Source organism: Stegastes partitus, unplaced genomic scaffold, assembly GCF_000690725.1.
Source record: "Stegastes partitus isolate 25-593 unplaced genomic scaffold, Stegastes_partitus-1.0.2 Scaffold702, whole genome shotgun sequence".
Classification (NCBI taxonomy): Eukaryota; Metazoa; Chordata; class Actinopteri; family Pomacentridae; genus Stegastes; species Stegastes partitus.
In genome coordinates this window covers 367,686-391,944 of record NW_007578433.1, presented here as the reverse complement: position 1 = coordinate 391,944, position 24,259 = coordinate 367,686, and the positions used below count along the sequence as shown (strand labels likewise).

Sequence of the window (24,259 nt, the reverse complement as noted above, 5' to 3'; positions counted from 1 at the left end):
ATTATAGTGTATTTGGTGTAATAAAATCAACATAAAAACAGTAGAGTAGCTGCACATTGGTGAACATTTACAGACATGTAAAAGCTTGTAGTCGTGCCCAGTGTACATGCAGCTGTATGTAAACATGTGTTCAGGACTTCTGCTGTTGAGGTTCTGTGGACACTAAGTTCACAACTCAAATAATGAGCCTGCAGCTCAGCAAGCATTCAGCTGATCTGGCAATGTAACTACAAAAGTAGGGGCCAAAATACATATTTGCTGTGCGTTCATAGTAGACAAACACACACAAATGTGTACCTACTTGAGCTTAAGATAAGATAAAACTTTATTAATCTCAAAGGAAATTCTTCTGCCAGGTGTTACTCAAAAGACTAAATTACATAACATCAGAATACATGTAGTGCCTCTAAAGTAGACAAGCAACAAGATCCATCACTGGAAATAAAAATAAGTGAAGTAAAATAGGACCAGAATGGAAAAAGGAAAAAGTAATACTGGCAGTGATGGTAAGGTGGTGAAGTAATATCACACATGATGATGAAATATTGCACCTTAAAAATGAAATATTGCACCTTAAAAATGAAATATTGCACATGAAAATGAAAGGCTGCAAATGAAACTGGTATTGAAAACTGATATTGCACAAACTCGACAGAAAGGTAATATTAAAAATGATGTTATTGTTCACAACTGATTTATGTGTCTGATGTTTCAGCTGTTATTCCTGCAGAGGGAGGAGGAGTTGTGCAGTTTATTGACATTTTAGGCCAAATTAATACACAGAAATATTTCCGCACAGTGTTTTAGATCTACCAGTAATATTAGTTAACGCACAACTATCTCTGATTGTAGATCTGTGTGGTTTATGTGGGTTTTTTTGTCGCTGAACTCCATCTCCCACAATCCTCGGCGGACGTGACGTAATTCTGCTACGTGTCCAGAAGTTGTGTTGTCAACATGGCGGCTCAGCAGGGAGATGTTGATGAACTGTTCGATGTGAAAAATGCCTATTACATCGGCAGCTACCAGCAGTGCATTAATGAGGCTCAGAAAGTGAAGGTAGGAAACAGTTCCTCAAACACCCGGATGATGCTGAAATGTTGTTCTTCTCGCTAACGGCGGCAAACACTGCGTCTGACAGCAGCGATGCTAAATGTTTGAGCTAGCATCTCTCTTAGTGAACTGAACTCGCTTTTAAACTGTAACCTGTGTTCTGTTTTTGAAGCCGTCGTCGCCAGAGAAGGAGACAGAGAGGGACATGTTTCTGTACAGAGCATACATCGCACAGGTAAGTCAAAGTGCCATTTCTAAAAACTTAAATCTGACAGTTAGCTCAGTTTCTTGTCTTTAAGCTAGCTGACTGCTAGCTAACAGTAGCTCATTGATTAGCAGCTCAGTAAAGATTTTTTCAGACATGAGACACGTAAAATTGCTGCTTTATGAGTCTGTTAAAATGACGGTTTTCTGTCATTCAGACATAATATTTCTCAACTTCATTCAGACAAACCCACCACGGTAACACGGAGAGAGCACCGGTATTCACGCGATACTTGTAATTCACGCGAGACTGGACAGTAGGTCAAGTAATGTATTAAACATACTATTGCTCTAATAAACATAATACTAAATCTAAACTAACAGCAGCTTAGCAAACTGTCATCACTACTTTCCCAACAGTAAAATAAAATCGTCTCAACACAGCAGCTATGTAACTAAAGATTTACCCGCAGCTGATAAATGTTGACTCTGTGTGACAGCTCACCTGTCTGAGGTGAAGTGAAGAACACAGTGTGACCTGTTGCTAGATCCTGACGTCTCCATTCCAGGGAAAAATTATAATGATAGGTAATTAATTAACCAAACAGCACTGATGTTCCTTGTGCATGACGTTCACAGCTCACTTGCTTTGGAGATGCTTGTGTGGATCCTGTTGCTCTCTATTGCAGCCGGTGTTTAATGAATTCAGAGGGGAAACACCTTAAAGCAATGAACTGAGCGTCTGTTAATGTTTTGTGAAAAAAAATTGTCATTGTAGACATTTCAGTTAATACCCAAATAAATGTGAAACTGAAGCACAAAATGAATGAGAAAGATGTGTTTTGTGCTCTCTGTGATGTTTTTGGGGCAATATTGGTGCTGAAATGTGTAAAAAATGTTCCCCTAAATCCCGTCACACAACTAAAGTTACCTTTCTGTTCATGTGGATGCCGTTCAGACTTGTACCATGTTAGAACTGAAGTGTTCCTCGGTCTGACCTTGTAAGGTTGTTGTCGTCGCAGCTTTTATGTAAAGTTGAGCAGTCAGACATGAAGCCGTTAGATTAACGGAAAAGAGCTCGGGTCTGAAAAGGGCTTCACTTGACACGTTGTATTTTGTGTTGCAGAGGAAGTACGCTGTTGTCCTGGATGACATCAAGGGTAACTCTCCACCTGAGCTTCAGGCCGTGAAGATGTTTGCAGAGTATCTGTCCAATGAAAGCAAAAGGTAGGAGCTTCCATTTTACATTTAGTTCAAAATGGAGGGTGCTGGACGTTACGCATAAGAAGTAATTTAGCACTTTTGGCAATATACTTCATAATACATGAATTCACATGTATATTTTCTTTCTATCAGCATCAATAGTAGATTAAAGACAAACTATGTTGTGGCCCAAGACACTTCACATTGGATTTTCCTTTCATTTGTCACTCGTCTGTAGGAATTTATTCACATTTTTGATGCAGAGTTTGTTTTTTTCAGTCTTAGATAATTAAATTGAGTTTAAATTCAGACACTGTACTGATGAACACGGTGTCTTTATGTGTAACGTGATACATGACCGCAGCTGTTGTGTTGCTTCTAATACATAGATCTTGACAGATTAATACGTCTCAGTGTCTAAGTAAGACTTTAAATTGTAATGCAAGAGGAGCCTCATCCGCTTCCCAGTTTAATGCAAAACAATGCTTCAGCTGCTCTGCCAGCTCTGATGAATGTCTTCCTCGGTTTGCCAAAGCAGCTGGTACGTCTGTTGCCGTCAAACTGTCGCCACAGATTTCGCTCATTATGCATTATCTGTCCTTTTGTTCAGGGATGCTATTGTTGCCGATTTGGACAAGAAGATGGCGAAGAGCGTGGACGCCGCAAACACCACCTTCCTTCTGATGGCCGCCTCCATCTACTACCACGAGATGAACACCGACGCCGCTCTCAGGACTCTGCACCAAGGGGAGAGTCTGGAGTGGTAAGAAGAGGTTTTAACTGTAAAAAGAGTTTCGTTCACAAGCTGAATCAAACTTCTTTTACTGTATTTGATCATACAGATGGAAATAATCACCACAAAAACAAACCGGCTCCTGCTCAAAACATGTTGGCATAATTACAGAGAAAGAGGAATCGATGTTTATTAAAGAGAACTTGCTTCTTGGCTCATCGTGTGGTCAGATTTTCACAAATTACTCAACTGCCTACAAAGCTTGTATGTGCGTGTGTGTAAGAGATACAGAGATTAGCTGCATTTGCATACAGAAATCATTAGTATTTGATTTTGTTTGGTGTTTGGGTAAATAGAACACACACAAAAAATCTACCCCACAAATGAAAGCGTTGTTCGGAAACTGTGCGGACCACAACTTTGTGTACTTTATCTGTGAATTGATGTGTTGTGTGGTGCATCAGCTCCTCATCCCTCTCTGATTGATGAGAGCTCAGCATGAAACTGACTCTGATCATTTGTTTATTCATCAGCATGGCCATGTCCATTCAGGTGCTCCTCAGTCTGGACCGTGTCGACCTGGCGAGGTATGGACCTAATAAATGTGCTCATGCAAACAACGTAAAGCAAAAGATTTGCATTGAACTGGTACATTAGCTGTTGTTATTTCAAGACTCACGGAAAACGTCTATGTGCATGTAGTATGACCTCCTAAAACCTCTGCACTGTCTGGTGCTAATTCTGTACCTTCGAGGTAGAAGTTTGTAAAAGTTTGCAGAGACAAAAGTGCACATTATTCAACCTTGACTTTTTTTTTATTGACAGGAAAGAGCTGAAGAAGATGCAGGAGCAGGATGAGGATGCTACTCTCACCCAGCTGGCCACAGCCTGGGTTAATATCGCCGTGGTGAGGAGAAAATCAATCAATCCACTCTCTGGTTTGGTTCCACCAGCTCCTGTTTTGTTGAGAGTTTAATTATTTATATCAGAGTCGGAGTTCTGTGAAATATTTTGGCTGAATTCTGAGAATTTAATGTGTTTTCAGACCTGGAAACATTTACGTTCTTTGTATTTTCACCATTAAAAACATCTTATCTGGGACGTTGTTTGAAGGAGTCAGTATCTATAAAAATAAAACTCCCAAAGCCGTGAAATTTGGTGAGGAAACAGAGTCGTTTTCAGCGGATCCAAATATTTGAATGTCTTTTGAAAATGGAAAAACGTGTTAAATTTCCAAATGAGGGTTCCATTAGATCCCTAGAAAGCTCCTATAGGTGTGTATGTATAGGGATGTATAAATATTTCCTATTAAAATCCAGTCTGTGGTCAATATTTCATCAACTTGTGGGCTCATTGCTACGCTTGCAGTCACTTTCTGGGGCCCTGATGTCACCCTTGTTTGAAAATGTTGAACTTTTTTCCATTTTCAAGAGTCGATAATTACAAGTTTGGCCTCTGCTGAAGCCGTTTGACCGTTCGGATCTGTATCAAACAAATTAGTTGGTGTCCTTCCTAGATTTCATGGCTGAGGAAGTTAAATTTCTGGAGATAGTGAACCCTAGGTATGTCTTCATAGGTAAAAAAAAATCCAAAATAGCAAATTTTTCAGGTGTGAAAACCAATGATATTGTCGAAATTCAGCCAACATGTTCCACAGAACTTCGTTTTTGCCCCCAATAACCACATTTATTATGATTTAACAGCGATATAGAGAGTGCAGCAGCATATTTTCTGAATTAACACAGACAGCGCCTTTTCAAACATCACCAAAATATTGTATATAGTTGATTTTATAAACAAATGCTCCGTCATGAGAACTTTGTAAACCTTAGTAAACTCTATGTGTGTGTACACCAAATCAAATAAAACCCTCTTAATCGCATTATAAACATTCAGGTTGAGGCAGGTTTAAATTAGCAGCGTGCACAGCAGCAGCTCTTATAAATGTTCTCTAACCGAAGCATGACAGGTGGCAGATGGACGGTGTTCCGTTGAAGTTGGTCGTGTTGCTGCAAGGCAGGTTTGTTTGTGTGACGCATTACAAAGTGCTTTAATAGTGCATTAAAACTTCCAGGTCACGAGGAGCGGTGCACCTCCAGCACCATTACAAATCACAGCTGGGGTTCTTGCACCTATTATCGACTGTCCAGAATAACCACTGACTAACGCTCGGCTCGCTGTTCCAGGGCGGAGAGAAGCTGCAGGATGCCTACTACATTTTCCAGGAGATGTCTGACAAATACTCGTCCACGCTGCTGCTCCTGAACGGACAGGCGGCCTGCTACATGGCCCAGAACAAGTGGGAGGAGGCCGAGGGGGTGCTGCAGGAGGCGCTCGATAAGGTAGCTAGCGTCGTCTATTTTTTTTTTTTTTTTCTGGTTTTTGTCTGCTCTGTTTTGTCTCTTCACATTAATTGGCAGACTGTGATGCACACAGACGCACAGTTTATTCACTTAAAGCCTTTAATGACTCGTTTCTTAAGCTGCTTTTAGATCCACATCCTTCATTATGACATTGTTGATGAATACCTGCCGAACAGAGGAGTTGTAGCGAGAAGACGGGGTTAAGCCTCGTTTCTTTTTAAGATGAATTCACAGTGATTGTAGTGTAAGTAGTAATTAAAGAGTTTTGTTTATAAAATTGTCTCGTCTTGGAAGATTCTGCTGTTAGAGATGTTATTTAGGTTTTGTTGAACCTTGACGATGGCTGACAACTTGATGATCACTTCAACAAACCGCTCAGATCTTCCTCTTAGTGTGAAGTTGTGATTAAAAACACAGTGCAGTTCACGCTCATTGTTTCACAGCTGCTGATCTGTTGGTCTGTAGTAGCTTCTGTGGGTTTATTTTGCTCCTGTGGGCTCATTTTTACTGAACGTAGGCACCTCTATGAATCAGAACAACCATGACTAGAAGGAAAAAGACTCGAAAAAACCATAAACAAAGAAAAACAAAAATGGAACCTGGAATCAACATGTCCAACATTTTTCTAAATGCCCACAGATGTTGTCAATACTGGGGAAAAGGGTGGTTCCCTGTAATGTGTAGATCCATAGATACAATATAGAATATAGATAATTTACATATTTAATTTGTTTCTACACTTATTTTTTATTTAACCAGGAAGTCTTCCTGAGAATAAAATCTCTTTTTCAAGGGAGACCTGGCCAAGAAGGTTACCAATATCAAATCAAACATGACTGAAGTAACACAGGATAAAATATGAGCAGAATAGAGGAAGGTCGTTCTACTGAGGTCCGGTTGCCCTGTTCATGTAGATGAACAGGAAGTGACATCAGCTCTGTTGAAACACAGCCTTAATTTAGCAGAAAAGTCCCTGAATTTCTGTAGAATGTTTGTCACTTCCTGGTTGTGACGAGCAGCACAGAATGTCTTGTTTTTTTACAGAAGCTCTGCAGAACTAACTGTTAATTTTTGCTGAATTTCTAAACTAGGCATGTGTTACAACATGATCTTGAGACTTGATTAAGTATCCCAACGGAACGCCACGTTACGGATGATTAGTTCAGCTCAAAAGTTGAAAATCTGACCTTTTTTTTTGTTTCGTTGACTTTGACAAATGGTGTTTTTTTTGTTTGTTTTTTCAGGGATCTTTTCTTTTTTAAAGACAGCATACCTTTCAAACCCACAGGCAGGTTTTGAGGTTCAAAGAATCTACAGCCTTGTTTATTTTGAGGTGTGCTGCACTGAAAACATAAATACAACCCATAGAAGTACTCAAACATAGGAAACGATCCACTTTTCAAAACAGCAGAGGAAGTGTGGCAATCAGACATGAGCAGCAATATGTGACGTATCGGTTGTGACGCCTTCTGCTGAAGCTTTATTCAACAATGTGCAGTCATTAAAAAAAAAAAAAGAAACTCGTCTGCCTTCATTGTAACAGCAGATGGCAGCATTTGCTTTATAGAACTGGGAGGTTTTTCATCTATTACTGGTTTAAGTTTAACCAGCACACACCATTAATCCACAATGTACAGCTAATTATTTAATTTGTGGTGTTATTATTTAATTTATTGTGCATTTACAATCTTTGCTCTGCTGATAAAAATCTCAGCTCTCTTTCTAAATAAAATCAGATTTCTTGTAAGTGAACGACACTTCCTGCCGCTCATCCGGATAACTTTGATGTCTTAGAAATCGCGTTTTACGAGGCAGATCTTGGGTTTATGGCGTGCTCTCTCTGTGAGCCATCCTCCGAGCCTGTGGTGGTTAAATTTTTACAAGGCAGCGGCTGAGGAGATAGAACATAACACGACTGTGACACGACTTTCACACGTTCTGAGAACAGCTGAACAAGACAAACGAATTAATTCAGAGTTAATCGGCCCCAATGGATGCAGTAAACTGGACGCTGCTAAGTCTTTTCTGTACCTATGAAAAAGAAGAAACTGGGGTTGTTTCGTTTGATTGTTGCTCTCATTAAATGACATGCTAAACAGAAGGTGCTAATAGAGTAGAATTCTTTTTATTGTCAGTGGAAATGAATTCACACAATCAGACATTTTTAATCAAATATAAACATCTAGTAGAAAAAGCAGCATGAGCACATGTGTTTATTAAAACATTTGGTAACTTATTCTTTTAAATAAAGCTTATTTTGTGTATTAATAACTGAAAACAGTGGTGAAGCTAAAGTCTGGATGTTGCTGAACGTGTGTGAAACAGTTGAATTAAAGTGGAGCAGAGATGACATGCGAGGCGCTATCTTTCCACCGTCCAGTTTCTGCTTGTCTGCTTTTCAAGAACAAAGCTCGTCACTTTCTGTATCTTTCTCTCTGTCACCTTATCAGGACAGCAGCCACCCTGAGACGCTGATCAACCTCATCGTGCTGACCCAGCACCTGGGCAAAGCTCCCGAGGTGAGACTTTGGACTCTCAGCTGTTAACGGCAGCATTGTTTCAACGGCCATCGGTTTAGCTCTTCCTCACAGACGAGCCCGTCGAAAGGGGAGTTGCAGCGGGGTTTCGCTCAGGAATGCTTTATGCCTCAACATGCAGCGTGTCTACAGTTTAACTTGTAGTTGTTTTGTTTAAATCAGGAAGATATACGGCACCTCCTTCCGTCACAGGTCTTCTGGTTTGAGTGGCTTGAGTGCGAGTTGCGCAACCCGAATCTCAGAGTTCAAGAGATAGAGGCTCAATTATCTCCCGTGCATTCGATGGACTTGATAGCGACGCACCAGAATGCTGACCATCGACTCAAAGACATCATTAGAAAGGGTCCGCCTGCGATAACCGCTGATTAGCACGTGTTGCTCAAGGTTAACAGGAATTATGTGGAGGTTTCTTTGAAAACTGGCTGGAAAGAAAAAAAAAAAAAGGTGCTCATCCTCAGGTATGATGTGAGTTATGCAGCACATTTAAGACCACAGCTGTTGCACCAAAGTAGTAGAAAAATAAGATTATGAATTGACCAAGAGCAAGATTAAATGTTGAGGTTAAGACCCGATACTGTAATGATGTCATAATTTAACTGAGAATTTCACATTTTCAGAGTTAAGAGCCTAAAAACAGGATGAGCAATACAACTTTATCTCCCTGTAATAAATGTTAAGACCCTGCAGTATTATTAATATTATTGAGATTAGCCTTACTAGTTTAAACGCTACAGCATTGTTCAGTATGGACAGTGTGCTAACTAATTTAAATAATAGGTCTGTGACACGAGTGTAGTAATTATGTAGATTAAATATTAAGGCTAAGACCCTGCAGTATTATACATTATAGAGATATAAACGCTAAGACCTTACAGTATTATTAGTTATAGAGTTTAGCCTGACTAATTAGAATAGTAAGGATAAGACAGTCCAGTATTATTAGTTATAGAGATTAGCCTGACTATTTTAAATATTAAGGATATGAGCGTAGAGTGTTGTTAGTCATAGAGATTAACCAGACTAGTTTAAATTTTCAGGCTAAGACTGTACAGTTTAATTAGCTTTAGAGGTTAGCCTGACTAATTTAAATGTTAAGGCTAAGTCCGTATGATATTGTTAGTTAGAGAGATTAGCCTGACAAATTTAAATATTCAGGCTAACACACTGCAGGATTATTAGCTATAGAGATTAACTTGCCTAATTTAAATGTTAAGGCTAAGTCCGTATGATATTATTAGTTATAGCGATTAGCCTGACTAATTTAAATATTCAGGCTAAGACTGTACAGTTTCATTCGTTATAGAGATTAGCTTGACTAATTAAAATAGTAAGGCTAAGACCGTACAGTATTTTTTGGTATCGCGATTACCCTGACTAATTTAAATATCCAGGCTAAGACTGTACAGTGTTATTAGTTATAGAGATAAGCCTGACTAATTGAAATATTGAGGCTACGACACTGCAGTAGTATTAGTTGTAGAGATTAGATTGACAAAATATTCAGGCTCAGTCACTACAGTGTCAGATTAACCTGACATATTGAGCACTATAGTTGTGACCCTACAAATTCAAGGACTCCCTGTATTCTCTCTGAGCAATGTTTGTTTTTGTTTTTATGTGTTATTTTGACTTTTGTATTCGTTGTATTTTGTTTTTCTTACTTTTATTTGTTTCCGGGTGCATGAGGGGAAAGCTTCTCTAGATTGAATTGCATTTATTTCCAGTCCCAAAATCCCACGAGGACGAAGCTATGCGAACGCTTCCAAACACGGTTTCGATCAACAATATTTGCAGCATTCCTGGAAGTTACGCAACCTGCAGTTCGTAGTCGAAGGTTTCCGTCTCTGACATTAAACATCTGCGACAAATTTAGCAACAACAGAAGTACAGTTTTTTACAGACAGTTTAGTTGTGGTTTAGTCATACTGTATTGAAACTATCTCGCAATCGTCATCGTGTTTAACGAGTTAAATGTCGCTAAATTCTAATTAGTGCCCAGTTTGTGTTTTCTGCCACATTAGCTTCACCTCCTTCAAACCACTGAGAAGATCAAAGACGACACCACAACCGTCTGATGTGATTAAAAACCAAACAGTTCGATCAGAATGCCGTGTTCAGGCCTTGGAAACCACGCTTTTATTTGTGGACAAACCTTCACAACCTTGACTCTATCAACCCCGTGCTTCAGATCTTTGTTCAGGCTCGTTTACTGTCACTGTTGTTTCCAAACTTTCCCGTCATCTGTTTGTCTTCAGGTAACCAATCGCTATCTCTCCCAGCTGAAGGATGCACACAGAGCTCACCCCTTCCTCAAAGACTACTTAGCGAAGGTAAGCCTCCTCGCTGCTTCCCGTCACAGCTGCTGCCTTCTTAACTCCACTCTGTTATAATTTAATCACCTGGCCCGGTTGTTATGATGGTCTGGCAGCAGGTGTCCTTGGAGCGAACCCAACCAGAGCATTAAACTCTGAATCTTTAGCCTTTGTCACACTCTGCGGCGGTGTAATTACACAAGAGCGCAGATGTACATAAACACACCAGAACTGGGTTACTCCAAACAAAGCATGCGATGCACAGCTGTTTCCACGGTCAGATTTTTGTGTGTTTAACTGTTTCTTCTGCTCTTTTTTTTTTTGTTTCCCTGCAGGAGAATGAGTTCGACAGACTAGCGATGCAGTACGCTCCCACCGCTACAGCATGAAGCAGCTGCTTCTACCGTGGAAACGACTCGTCATCTTACATGTGTACGGAGCTGAAATACAAACGCAGCATGTTAGGTTTTATTAAATTCTGGGGATTCTTTTTAACGTAAAGGAATAGACGTCCCAAAACATCTCTGCAACAGAATCAAACCACCAAGCACTTTGAAAAACAAAACAGAAATCCAGTTTTGAGTCACATTTGCGGTGTAGGTTTAATCCCGAAGGACTCGGTGAAGTCGGTGGACATTTTCGGGCAACAGGATTGCGACATCCAGACCATCATGTGGCAGATTTTCTGTCTCATTGACCTCTGAGATGATTTTTTTAGACGACAAACTTCTAGGCATTCAGAACTATGCTGCATTTTTACAACATAATGAATCATCATCAAATTGATTGACGTCCTGCTTATCTGGAAGGACTCGGTGAAGTCGGTGGACATTGTTGGGCCACATGATTGCGTTGTCAGACATCCAGAGCATCATGTGACCGATCTTCTGTCGCACCGAGCTCTAAGAAGATTCTTTTTTAGACGACAAATGGTGACTTTCTGGGCATGAGTCATCTGGGACACAGTTTAAATGACGTCCTGCTAATCTAGGAGGACTCGGGGAAGTCGGTGGACATTTTTTGGGCCATGTGGCAGATTTTCTTTCAGAGCTCGATGCGACCGATGCCCCAACTAAAGTGTTTTTCCTGTCATCTGTGGCGTTGCGTCATTTGAATAAAGCTGCATTTTGAGGCGACCTTTTTATAGGAGCGACTCACGCTATCTGATCATTGTTTTTTTTTTTTTTTCTAAAGCCACGAGCAGGTGGTGTAACGCTTTCTGTGCACACTTAGCTTAATTTAGTCAGAAAATAAGACCATCGACATGCTGCGTTTGTATTTTTGTCCGCTGTGTGTTTTCACATGGAGACGTTGGCCCTGTTATTTAAACCACACCTGAGGTCATCGTTTCCCCTCTGGAGGTTGTTCACTCTTTATAGATTTGTATTTCTTCCACCACATACATGTGTAATGCAAACATTCCTGTGAAATGATAATAAATGTGTGATAGCTGACTTGTGTTTGCTGTGGGGAGTTTTTCAGAGGGGGGCTGCACGAGGTTAAGAATTCAGAATCAGTTGCATTTGATGTGGTGATTTGGTGCATTACAGTAAAAGCTGAGCAGTAGAGGTTTTAAATAAGGATTCAAAAAGAAAGCAAATGTTGGAAATTAAATTATGTAGCACAGAGTTGACCAGAGTGCTGCACATGTTATCAGCCACGTAGCAGCAGAAATTATGTGCAAATGTCAAGACAGAAGAAAAGAAAATGGTCTAAAGAAATATCATTAAGATTAATTTCTAAAGTTGAAATAAATCTGAAGCATCACCAGCAGCAACAAGCCACTGAAAACATGAAAATATCACCAGAGGAGGAATGACTTTATAAACAAATAAGGGATTAAAATGAATTCAGGGAGTCGGTGCAGGATGCTGCTGCCATTCTTTCCCCCTTTTTTTAAATGCCAAGTGAAAGTATTGCAACAGCAGAACAAATAACAAGCAAATGGAGCAAATCCAAAGAATTTTAAGTGATAAAAAAAAAAAGTGGTAGAAATATTTGCAGTGTGCAGGAATGCGCACATTTAACTAGTAGATGGTGTGAATGATCTGAGATGTGCAGAAGATAAATCATGTGATTTAGGAAGCTGTGTGTTCATGTCGTTTGTTGCTGGTGGAGGTTTGGAGGAGGCGCTGAGTGTCTCCGGCCTCGTTCATGAGACCAGCAGCCGTAATGAAGAATTGAGAATTTGACGTCTTTTTTTTGCGCTTTCTGGGACGTCTGCGTGATGCCGGTGCGTCGTGCGCAGCCCCGTGCGGATCCTGCACTGTCTCTTTAAGCCATCCTCTCTAATCCTCCGAGCAGAAGACGGTTCAAACACAAGATAGCGGTCCTAATTGCGTCACGCCCCCTCCGCTTTTTTCCCCCCTTTTCGCATAAACGGAGCGGAGCTGTCTGTCCCGCTTTCCACCGCAACAGTTGATCGGAGCGCAGCGCCGCTCGTCAGGACGCAGCGTCGGACACGTTGACCAGCCGGAGCCGCGGCACCGAGAGGCGGAGGACGAGCAGCAGCACACCGCAGCCTCTTCGCAGGATAATATTCCTCCGATTTATCCTTTTGTTTTCGCTGGAATAACTCGCCTTCGTGTCGGGAATCTGCCGCCGAGCGTCGCGGCGCGGAGACGTTATATAAGGCGGATAACGGACAGATGAGCCCGTGTGGCGGCGGCGCGGCGCTAATCACCGAGCAGAGCTGTTAAAGGAAACCTCCAGCCTCTAACTCGTTCATGTGTGTGCGCTCGGCCGCGGTGACACGTTCAGGCTAACTGTGTTGCCAATGCTGCTCCAGTCCCTGCTGTGGTCGGACTTAGCTAAGGCGGCTAACCAGGACGCGCTGCTGCCGCAGATGAGCGTAGCGGAATGATGAGCAGAACCAACCTCCAGCAGCGCTAATGGGTCACATTCACGGCCAAAACCTGCTCAGGATTCGCTTTGTGTGATCTTCAAACCAAGCCTCGGTGTCGGTTCGTCCCCGCAGAGCCGCCGGGCCCCGAAATCATTCATCCAACGGTCCAGGACGCGAAGAATGGGCCCGTGTCTTAATTTGGACAACAAAGAATTAGGCTACTGAGCGGGGTAAGCTGGTTAGATAAGCTGTTCGAGCTGAGCTAGAAGGCTGCTCCACCGATCAGCCGCACCGTCTGGACCCAACAGCGAACCGGACTCCATCTCTGCCTCGGCCGGAGCCCTTTCTGCCGGTTTTTGTCGCCCGTGCGCCGCCACAATGGGTAGTCCCGCCGGGCCGGTGGAAGTGGAGCCCATGCCGGGCTACTTGGACTTGATCAGCAGAGCCTCCACCGTCATGCTGCGCGCCTGGAGGGACTGTGGCAGCTGCGGGCTGGAGCTCTCCAAACGGACTCTCCTGGAGAACGCGTACATTACCTGGACCGAAATCGCCCTGTTTTTCTTTTGCGCCTATTTGTGGACGCAGGTCAGGAAGGGACTGACACAAAGTCTGTTTAAGGTGGGTGAACCCGACACAGAAACCAGCACATCCCTAATTAATGCTCTCACAGGAGCTCGGTGCTCTTAATTGAAAGCTCCGTGGGTGGAACACACGCAGGTGGGACGGGAGGGAGAGGGGGAGGGGGGGCACAGGTGGGACACAGGTAGCGGGGGGCCGGTGGCGGGTCTGAGGGAAAGAACCGAGGCGGGCTCTCACAAAACACGAACCTGAGTCACAGCTGAGCTTCTCGTTTGGGTTTTGTGACTCATTCAAGATGGTGGCAGGTTCAAGCAGGGTGAGGAAGTGTTCGCATGCATAGAAACCCCCAGCGAGGCCTGCGCCGTGCGCCGGTGCGCCGCCGCCGCTGCTGCTGCTGCTGCTGCTGCTCCAGAGCACATGTTCAGCTCAGCGAGGAGGAGGAGGAGGAGGAGGATGAAGAAATGTCAGACAGTCAACACTCTAATCTGCACATGTGTTGATCCAACAAACACAGATTATTACATTAACAAGGTCTTCTGCAGAGTTATCACATTCTTGGTGTGGATATAGGACACCAAACTATATGTGTGTGTGAGACAGTAAACAGGCTTATCTGCACCCTTATGTACATATATATAGGCAAGTATCGGTTCTTAGGGGATGTCCATCTGTATTTATGCAGCAAAAACACCTGGTTGTCTTTATTTAATAGTATATAGATGCACATAATATATATAAATATGATGTGATAGACATTAAACACCTTTATCTGCACCCTAATGTACATATATATAGTCAACTGTGGGTATTTAGTTGCTATCTGTCTGTATTTATGCAGCAAAAACACCCTGTTGTCTATTTATAATATATAGAGTATACATGTGCATAATATATCTAAATATAAATATAATATGATGTACAGTAGACACACGTATCTGCACCCTAATGTACATGTAGTATATAGAAAGTCATGTATGTGGTAAATGTTTAAATATCATATATATGCAAAAAAACACCATCTAAACAGCCATAGTTGTCTATTTATATAGTCTAAACTGTAAAATAAACAACAAAACAGGCATCATTGTCCTCATACATATATATATAAAAAGGATGGAGACTATTTAATATATATATATATATATATATATATATATTCAGCACAGCATCCAGGCTGCTACAGAAGCCCCCATGACTGTCTGTATATAAATGTCTATAAGAACAGAACACCTCTAGTAGTTTTCTATGCAGCTACGCCTGTTTAGTTGCTTTATCTTCTCAGTGTTTCTGCGCGCTACTATAATCCCGTTAGATCTCATTAGGCTCATTTCACTGTATTTAGTTTCGTCGCCAGCACCATTGTGCCAGAATAATCCCACAGACTTCAGAGTCCCCTCAGTGCTTTTAGCTACTTTCTGACCTGGCTGGCAGCAGAGCCCTAAACACTCACACACACACATGTGCACATAAACCACACTGAAATCAGTCGTTTTAAAGTGTAGATTTACTGATAAACCACTTCAGGGTTGCCCAACCCATGTGAACCTGTAAATCAGAAGCCTCTAACTGATGCAATAATCATATAAAAAGCTCATTGATCTGCAGCACACACACGCTGCTGCTGCTGCTGCTGCTGTCACGGAGCAGAAAATCGTTTTTCTTTTTTGTTCTTCTTGCTTTGATGATATGCACTCACTAAACTGCAACGTGTCCGAGAGCAGCATCTTACCCCCGATGCATCTGTCAGAGGCCCGACACATTGGCTCGGCGCCCGGCCCTCCTCTGCTCCCTCCACCCAGCCCAGGCCGGAGCTCCTCCACCCAGCCGGCGCTGGCAGGGAGGGGCTGTGGCCTGGTGCCGTCACCGCGGTGGGGGTGGAGCGGCGGCTGCACATGGTGGAGGATGATGATGATGATGATGCCGGAGCAGTTTACTGTAGCTCAGGGCCCCATGTGCGGAGCCAGATGAGGCCCGAGAATGCAAAGAATGAGGCCTGTTTTCCCTTTTTTTTTACATCATGTATGTGTGTGGGCTCTTATGGAACATTATGGGATGGAGCCTGCTTGAGGCCTGGATGCTGTAAAGGCTGTGAACGACGAGGGGAGATGCTGAACTCGGTGCATGTGCAGTGACACCTTTGCAGTGCTCACATTAGGGATGGAGAGGATGAGTTCAGCGTCCGGTCAGCGGGCAGCACGACTATCGCTGCTGTACGTCACAAAAGCTGCCAGAAGAGAGTTGCGCCGACTTGGACCGACACGAGATGCTTGCTCTCGCGAAGTCAAGTAAACCGCAGCGCATTTAATAACTCGCCCTTAATGAGGGAATATGCGGCTTTCGCAGTGTTGAAGTATCCAGTTGCTGCGGTTCTTGATGTGGAGTAAAGTGGCTAAACTGTCATGAGCGCAATAAATCAGGGAGCAGACAATCACGAATGCACACTGTTGATTAGCTGCAGAGCTCCTGATAGACAGTAAACGATGCACTTGTAATCATGTTGTGGAGGGACCCTGTGGAAGAAAAGGCAATGATTTTCATCTGAGGAAATGTTCTGGCAGGCGACGGACTTAAAGGAACTCCTGTATGCACCAATATGACAGAAGGGAGTTTGTTTGTCTTCTTTTATTACAAAGCTGCAGCTGTTAGGAAATTAACTGTAATCTGTAACTAATATTTCTCAAAAATAGCTCTCAAGGGGCGCCGGTATAGCTCACCTGGCATCCCATGTGTAGGGCTACAGTCCCAATGTGGAGGTCATGAGTTCGAATCCCGCTCATGACCCTTTCCCACACGTCCTCTCCTCTACTTTCCTGTCTCTCTCTGACTATACTATCCAACAAACGCTAAAAAAATAACTTCAAAAAAAGCTCTCAAATGTAAGCTGCTTTTACACAAACAAAACACTTTTGGTTTGGGACATTCAGCGGCCTCTCCTCGTGCTCCGGGTCGTTTTCTTGGATATTATAAGTGATAAATTGAAAACACAGCCCTCAGTGAATCAATAAGGAGGCTAACCGTTAGCTGCAGCTGTCTAAAAACAAACCCCGGTTCGCCCAAAGTCTCTGGCGCATTTTGTAACTCATCTGCCACAGGCCGATGGATAAAAATAATTAGTTTCCTGTTTTCTTACTTACAGCACTCACAGTCACGTTTGAAGAATGAAAGTTGACCCATTTTAAAAATCTCCGCGTGCTGTGGTTTGCATTTTCTACTGTACTGGTTCCAGTTATGAAAACAGACCGAGTGATGCTGGATTTTCTGACAGCAGCTGAACTTTACTCCACATGAACAACCTCGACAGACGGGACCCTCGAGTGTTCGCGGCCAAAAGAGGAAGTCAGGAGGTGCTGAATGCTCTGCGTATGAAGACGTATTCAGGGGGTTGGGAGGCGCATTTTAAACCGTTTTATCAATCAGTACTTGATTATTTGTTGAAATGAATTAAAGCTACAGAGGGACAGAAGCTATTTTTAACCACAGACAGTTTGCTGTTTGATATTAAACATCATCTGATAATAACTTTGCAGAAACAGCTGCTCTCTGATTTATATGATAATAAGAAGCTGAAGCTGGTGGATTTGTTTGGTCATTAAGCGCTACACAGATCTCTGTCATGGTGGCTATTCACTCACCAAACTCACACCAACAAAACCACATCGCCCATCCACAACAATCAAAACACAACAAACAGGCAACCACAGCGATGCCGAATACGTGAGCTCAGATTCCAGTCATGATTTCTGCATCCGCAAGTGTAGTGTTGGAGTAGAAGGAGAGGAGCAAAAGGACATGCAAATGACCTTTCACTCCTGGAAAGAACTAACCAAATCTCCTGGGAAGAAGTGCATGTAGGCTGAAGGGAAAGTATGTATGAGAAAGATATGAGAAGGCCAACAGGATGCATGAAGTCTGTTTGATTCATGGAGTGGACGCACAGCAAACATGTAGAAAGCATGAATTGGCCTTTAAGTGTCAGAAAAGTCTTTGTCATGGTGGCTTTTTACTCGCTAAACCCTCATAAAGCTTTCTGCTGGCATAGTCTGATCAAGCACGTCCAGATTGAGCCAAATGAGGGCTGGTTGGAGACCATTAAACATCTCATAGCTCCCAATACAGCCACCTCCTGCAGGGAGGCTCCACCTGGTGGTGCAACCAGGTACTACAGCGAATCTCCACGACCCTTGATTTCTGCCTTATCAGCTACTGTAGTTTTAAATTAATCCATTAATCATTAACATCTCTGGGTTAAGATATGAACGCCAGCTGATCGATTAATGATTCATCGTTAGCATTCCTATTCATGACTATGCAATCCAATCACATTTGAAGCCATCAAGTATTCGGTTTCCTCGAGCACTCTGGTGGAAGTGAGACTGCGGATGAAGCCTTTCTTTTATGGCGCATTTACAAGTCGGTCCAAAAATTAGGAAGTACAGTTGACGTTGCTAATCATGAGCTTTGTGCTTGTGTTTGAATATTTTTCTGCATGTGCGTTAACCAGAAGAGATGGAACCAGGGTCCAGATGCTACCCTGGTTTTACATGTCACTAACCATGCTGTCGGCGTGCCGGGGGGTGGGGTGGGGATGGCTTCTGTGCACGCTAGTCGTGCGTGGTTGAATGAGTGTTTTTCATCACATTCGGTTTGATGCCTGGGTGTACGAGTCACAGCAGCAGCAGCAGCAGCAGCAGCAGCACCTACTCAGGTTAAATTAAACACAACTTGTTTATGAGCCACTTGAGTTGTTGCGTAAGACACTGTAGTGCATCAGCGTGTTCTGCCTCGTCGCTGCCACCGCTGACAGTGACATTTAGAAATCCAAACAAAGGTAAATGTGTCCTTTAAGTGAGTGTGGACGGTCTCCTGTTGTTTTTTTTTTTTCTTTTTTAAGAAAACGTAACTGTGTAAATGTCACACACGGGCGAGCATGAAAGTCGTCCTTCCTCTTTTTGTTTTTTCACTTTGCTCTGCACAAACACAAACTGTTTGTGTTGCCATGAGTAGGTGTTCGTCTGGCGGCTTACGACTTGTGCGTGTGTCGGAGGCTTGGCGTGCGTTTAAAAACGCGCACGTGTAGCTTTTACGAGGCCGCAGTAAAATCAGCGAAAGAGACAAAGGGATGGCAGAGAACGGGTGATCGGAGGGAAGGAATAAACAAATCAGGGATCTAGAGGAAGGAAGGACTGGAGTGGGGAAGTGGGCCGAAGGGGGTTGTGTAGCTGCTGACTCAGCACGCGGCAGCCAATCATTAACACAACTGCACACACACCCAGACACATGCACACGGCGGTAAACGGACATGTGCTGTCTTACGCCGACATGCAACCTCTGGTCAGTGTCTTAATTTCGTGTCCAGCGGTGGAGACGAAGCGAGGCAGGCGGTGGTCGGAGCAGCAGCAGCAGCAGCAGCAGCAGCAGCAGCAGCAGCAGCAGCAGCAGCAGTCTATAACAGCTCTCATAAATACCTCCCGTAGCCTCCAACACACACTCATAGTGAAGCAGTCACTCAGACAGCAGAGCAGCGGGGAGTTTGCCAGCTCCGGCCTTGTTGCAGGGCTTATCTCCCCGCATTGAGCCCGGTGGCACCTCATCCCCTCGCTGTTGTTCTAAATGTGAAAGCAGCCTGAGGTTTGACAAGGTTCCCGACCACAGATCCCAGATCACTTTCCACTAAGCTCCCGCTCATTGTTGTGCATTAGAGCCGCAGAGAGAAACCCGATACTTGACTTGCGGTTAAGGGGGAAGTGATATCCATTCAGCCAAAAGTGCCCACTCAGGTGAAACTTGCTTGTAATTTTGACACTGATTGCAAGCAGTTATTATTTGCCATGATAGTCTGGTCGGTGTCGGCCCTCCGATCTGGACTCATGACTCAGCTTTCTGGTTTATCGAGCAGCGCTTTCACCGGCGGCTGACATGTGATCTGCTTCATGTGCAGGTAGCGCTTATAGGTTCACTGTTTCCTCCACACGCTCAGAGCAGATGTTTGGGCTCAACAACAACAAAGAGCCCTTATTAAGATGGAAAACATTCCAAAATCCAACTAGTTTGTGTTTAATACTGTAGCGACCAGAGTCACTTTCACTATGGGCCGCTCATGTCGGCAAACAGAGAGCATTGTGGGGGTTTTCCTAGCAACGGGCACCATGACGAAGACTTATGTGCTGGTTAATGACCTCCAACCAGAGGTCATGGTCTGAAGATGAGCCATAGTCTCCTTGGATTGTCTTAATCATCTGGATTTGTCCAGAAACTGTAAAGGGGTGGAAGAGGGGACTGAAAATCAAGAGCTCACATTGAAGGAAAATAATGTTAAAGCCAGTTTCATTAAGTCAGTGCAACAGAAATAGAAAAAAACGCTCCAAAATGCAACTAGTTTGTGTTTAATTCTGAAGCCACCAGAGTCACTTTCACTATCATGTCGGCAAACAGAGTGCATTGTGGGGGTTTTGTTAGCAACAAGCACCATGACAAAGACTTGTGTGCTGGTTAATGACCTCCAACCAGAGGTCATGGTCTGAAGATGAACCAGAGTCAACTTGGATTGTCTTAATCATCTGATGATGATCTAATCCTACAGATCTGAGCTCAACTTACACACAGTTTGAAGTTGATGTAGTTATCGACATTATTATATCATCAAAACAACAGATAACATTTCTTGCAAGCATGCATTGAACCTTTAGAGTGCAGTTAATCAACCTTTATCCCTACAATACATCGTCTATACCGATATGGATTACATCATGTCTAATGTCAACAATGTGCCCTCGTGTGCCTTCGAGTAATTGGAAGTCTGATGCACTCGACTGCCTGCAGGTTGATTTTATTCCAGCTTGTCTTTCACTTCAGCATTCAGCTCGCGTTTTAAAATCCGGACACCTGCGTAGAGACGAAGCGTTCAGTCCATCAACCGATCAGCCGCTCGAGACAAAAGGGCAGCTCGTATGATTATTGATCCAAGTGTCAGATAAAGTAGTTTTTCAGGCAGAAATGTCAGAAGGTGTTGGGAATCTTTTCTCCTGGCATTGTCCCGACCACGTGGCTGAACGATTAATTTAAACCGTGCAGATTGTTGGACAATTATGTCACATCTTGTCAAGCTTCACAGATGAATTATGCATCAATAACTTTAAAGTGCAGTGACCTGCTAATGAACATTCGCTCCACGGACGTGTCGACTCTGGTGTGGATCTGGAACAATGAGCTGATTAATCTGATAAGGAACCGATCAAATACAGTCCAACAAAAAAAAAAAGGAGGATTTTATGCTTTTTGAATGGTTATAAATTAAATATATTTGAGTCTCGGATGTTTAAAGACGTCCAATTTGACTCTTTGTCTCTGCTGATTGACATTTTGTTGACTAAACGATAAATAAATTGTTCAGAAAAACATATGAGCAGCAGAACTGAGAAGTCTGCTACCAACAATAGACATAATGACCCATTTTCATTTTACATTTAATCACTTTAACCTAATTATCAGGGTTCAACAGGGTAAGGCTGGGTGATATATCGCTGAAAATTAAAGTATATCAGAATGAAATGTTTAATAACGACCAGGAGGCAAAAAATAAATTAAATTAACCACTATATTTGGAGTTTTAAAAACCTGTTAAACCATCTAAATAACTAACAGCTTGACTCGTTTATGAATTCCTAATCACTTAAACTCTGATCATCTAACTGCTGCTTCACTAACAGCAGAGGAACAGTGTGAGTTCCTGTTAAATCCTGATCCGTCCGGTCTCCACGTCAGGGTTAATTTTTAATTAGCACTATCTAATGCAGTCACTGCGGTTGCTCCATGTGTAAACGTGAACAACTGTCTCGCTTTAGAGACGCTCACGTGTGCATCCTGATGCTGCAGATGTTTGATAAACTCAGAGGAGAAACTCCTGCAAACATCTGGAAGCAACAAACTGAACTCTGTCTCCGTGTCGGGGTTCATTAATAATCAGATATTTATTGTTGTTCCACAAACGCTCACAACTCTCACTTGGTTTTGAAAATCCTTTTCGTGGATCCTGCTGCTGTTTGATGTTGCAGGTATTGAATAAGACAAACTTCCTTCAATCACAGAACTCAAAGCATGCTTGCGTGTCTTTACACGAGTGCGACTGGGTGCAGTTCAGACTTGTGCCTCGCTGAAAGTGAAAACTCGGTCCAGCCTTGTCAGATTGTGGAGCAGAGATTTTATGGAGAAGTGAGCCGACGTGCCGTCAGAACAACTGAGAAGGCCTGAAAGATTTCAAGAATGACTCGTGCAGCTAAACAACAATCTGATTGGCTGTTCATAGCTGTTATCCGGGGACACGACGGGCTGTTTGTGAGGCAGGAAGGATTTGTTTGTGCAACTAAACTTGCATCTAAAATTGCACTTAAGTGACAGTTTTCTTATTCTTATCGATGCAGAAGTCGGCGGTCGATTCGTATCGCCGCGGCCTAATTGACAGATTAATTAATAACGACTGCAGCCATCAGCCACATCCTTATTCATCCGCTGTAACTCGAGCCTGCCGTAATTCCAAACACAAAAGATCATCAGATCGTTTGAGGATAAAACAGGGAGTGGTTGTTCGGCCTCTCGCAGCAGCAGCAGCAGCAGCAGCAGCAGCAGCAGGGTCATGAATCAGGCCTGTTTGGCCACTCTGACAGTCAGACTCTCTTCTGGTCAGCTGGAATGTGCCGAGAGGCCTTGACCGCCGCGGAGCTGCTGTGGCCGGCCTCTCAATCTTTTTCCTCTTCCTCTCCCTTTCTGTCCTATTTATCCTCCTCCAGATAGGCACAGTGGACGGGCCTTCATTGGCTCAGAACACACTGTCACTGTAGGCTTCGCACTTGGCAGCTGCCTCCCTTCTAACAAGGACACTTTTGTGAGCGAGCGCGAGAACACAGTCGTCAGAGGAAGCCGGAGTTCATCTCGTCTGCTCTCTCTTGTGTGTTTCGTGCATTTTTACGCCGTGTTTACCACGTTTGTTTGTGCGGTTCATTCGGTTACTGTAGTTATGGGTAACATCCGAGAGCCAAACATTCTTGGGAAGCAGTTACATCAGTTCGTCCTCCCCGAGTCTCTCCCCAGTTCCTTCCCTCTGTGGAAGGAACTGGATTCATGCAGAGGGAACTTTCCTACGCTGGTCGGAATAGCGGGCTGCCTTTTTTTTTTTGCTTCATCTCACCTCTCTTTCTTTCTGCCTCTCCTCACCCTCCCATAGCTAGTTAGCGCAAACCTGTAAGTCAGGAGTCGGGGCTCGCTGACATCTGGCAGCGATTACAGAGGTTGTTCTGGCCGAGGTGTGACTCAGTCTGAAACGCTACGCACCACAAAGCTGTTTTGTCACTCTCCAAAATCCCCTCCAAGACGTTTAAAGGATATTTAAAATTCCAAATCTTTAAAGTTCTTTTGTAAGAAGCTTCACACTCACATGGCCTATCAATAGTGTTCATCTGTTGTTTTTCAAGTTTGAATCGTGGTCAATATGATTTGTCTTTTATTTAACAGAATTTACAAAAGCATAAAAGATAAATGCAAGATAAGAGACACCAGTAAGAGAGGCCAACAAGACGCCAATGACGCATCTGAAGTTGTAACAAGCTTTTCATCGCCAGTCAAAGCTTGATATGAGAGTAGCTCACGATAAATCTGGACTAGAGTTCACCAGAAGGCATGTGGGAAACTATAAAGTCAACCGGATGAAGTTTCTTTTGTTTTGAAGTGGCCAGAATTAAGCCTTTTGACCACCAGACTATCACAAACACACCATCCCCACTGTGAAGCATGGTGGTGGCAGCATCATGATGCTTCTCAGCAGCAGGTCCTGGAAGGCTTGTGAAGGTGGAGGGTAAATGAATGCAGTAAGTGTAGATAAATCCTGGAGGACAACCTGATGCAGTCTGCAGGAGAACTGAGACTTAGTAGATTTGTTTTCTAGCAAGACGATGAGCCGAAGCTCCACAGAAACGGTTTAAGGACAACGAGGTGAATGTTCTGGAGGCCCAGTCAGAATCCAGACCTCAATCCAACTGAGAATTTGTGGCTGGACTTGAGAGAAGCAGTTTGTTCTGGTCCCTGTTGAACAGTTTTACAGAGAAGAATGGGTTAAAATTACAGCATCCAGATGTTCAGGCTGATTGACGCCTGAACATCTGGAGGGTTAATGCTGGCACTCCTGCTAACGGTGCATCTACTAAATACTGACTTGAGGGGGGTCAATACTTATTTGACCTTTTATATTTTTAATTAATTGACATTATTTAGTAGAAATCCTTTTTTTGTAAATCCTCGTGAAAAAAGCCAAAATAAGCTGATTCCATGTTAAAGGCTTTATATTGTAAAGTCCTTAAAAGTCTGAACTTGTTGAACTGTCTGAATTTAAAGCCATTAGAATTAAATTGTATGAATTCATTATAAATGTACAGCGTATATGA

At 43.1% G+C, this 24,259-nt stretch overlaps 2 protein-coding genes across 2 annotated transcripts in view; both read left to right on the top strand.

Annotated features, from left to right (window-relative positions):
• The first annotated feature begins 934 nt into the window (after positions 1 to 934).
• Positions 935 to 11,859, top strand: cope (COPI coat complex subunit epsilon). Its single transcript, XM_008290908.1, has 10 exons — positions 935 to 1,059; positions 1,226 to 1,288; positions 2,384 to 2,484; positions 3,071 to 3,223; positions 3,727 to 3,780; positions 4,019 to 4,100; positions 5,380 to 5,535; positions 8,007 to 8,075; positions 10,349 to 10,423; positions 10,741 to 11,859. The coding sequence occupies exons 1-10, from the start codon at positions 958 to 960 to the stop codon at positions 10,792 to 10,794; spliced, it is 909 nt and encodes a 302-aa protein (XP_008289130.1). The 5' UTR covers positions 935 to 957; the 3' UTR covers positions 10,795 to 11,859.
• A 941-nt stretch (positions 11,860 to 12,800) lies between these two features.
• Positions 12,801 to 24,259, top strand: part of cers1 (ceramide synthase 1) — a 49,045-nt gene continuing 37,586 nt past the window's right edge. The window contains exon 1 of the mRNA XM_008290907.1: positions 12,801 to 13,868. Within this exon, the coding sequence (XP_008289129.1) occupies positions 13,629 to 13,868 (240 nt within the window). The 5' untranslated portion in view covers positions 12,801 to 13,628. The remainder of the gene's footprint in view (positions 13,869 to 24,259) is intronic.

Coding starts and splice junctions, on each gene's coding strand:
- cope (XM_008290908.1), top strand. CDS start 958: ATGGCGGCTCAGCAGGGAGATGTTGATGAACTGTTCGATGTGAAAAAT. Junction 3,224..3,726: donor CAAGGGGAGAGTCTGGAGTG/GTAAGAAGAGGT, acceptor TTTATTCATCAG/CATGGCCATGTCCATTCAGG. Junction 5,536..8,006: donor TGCAGGAGGCGCTCGATAAG/GTAGCTAGCGTC, acceptor TCACCTTATCAG/GACAGCAGCCACCCTGAGAC.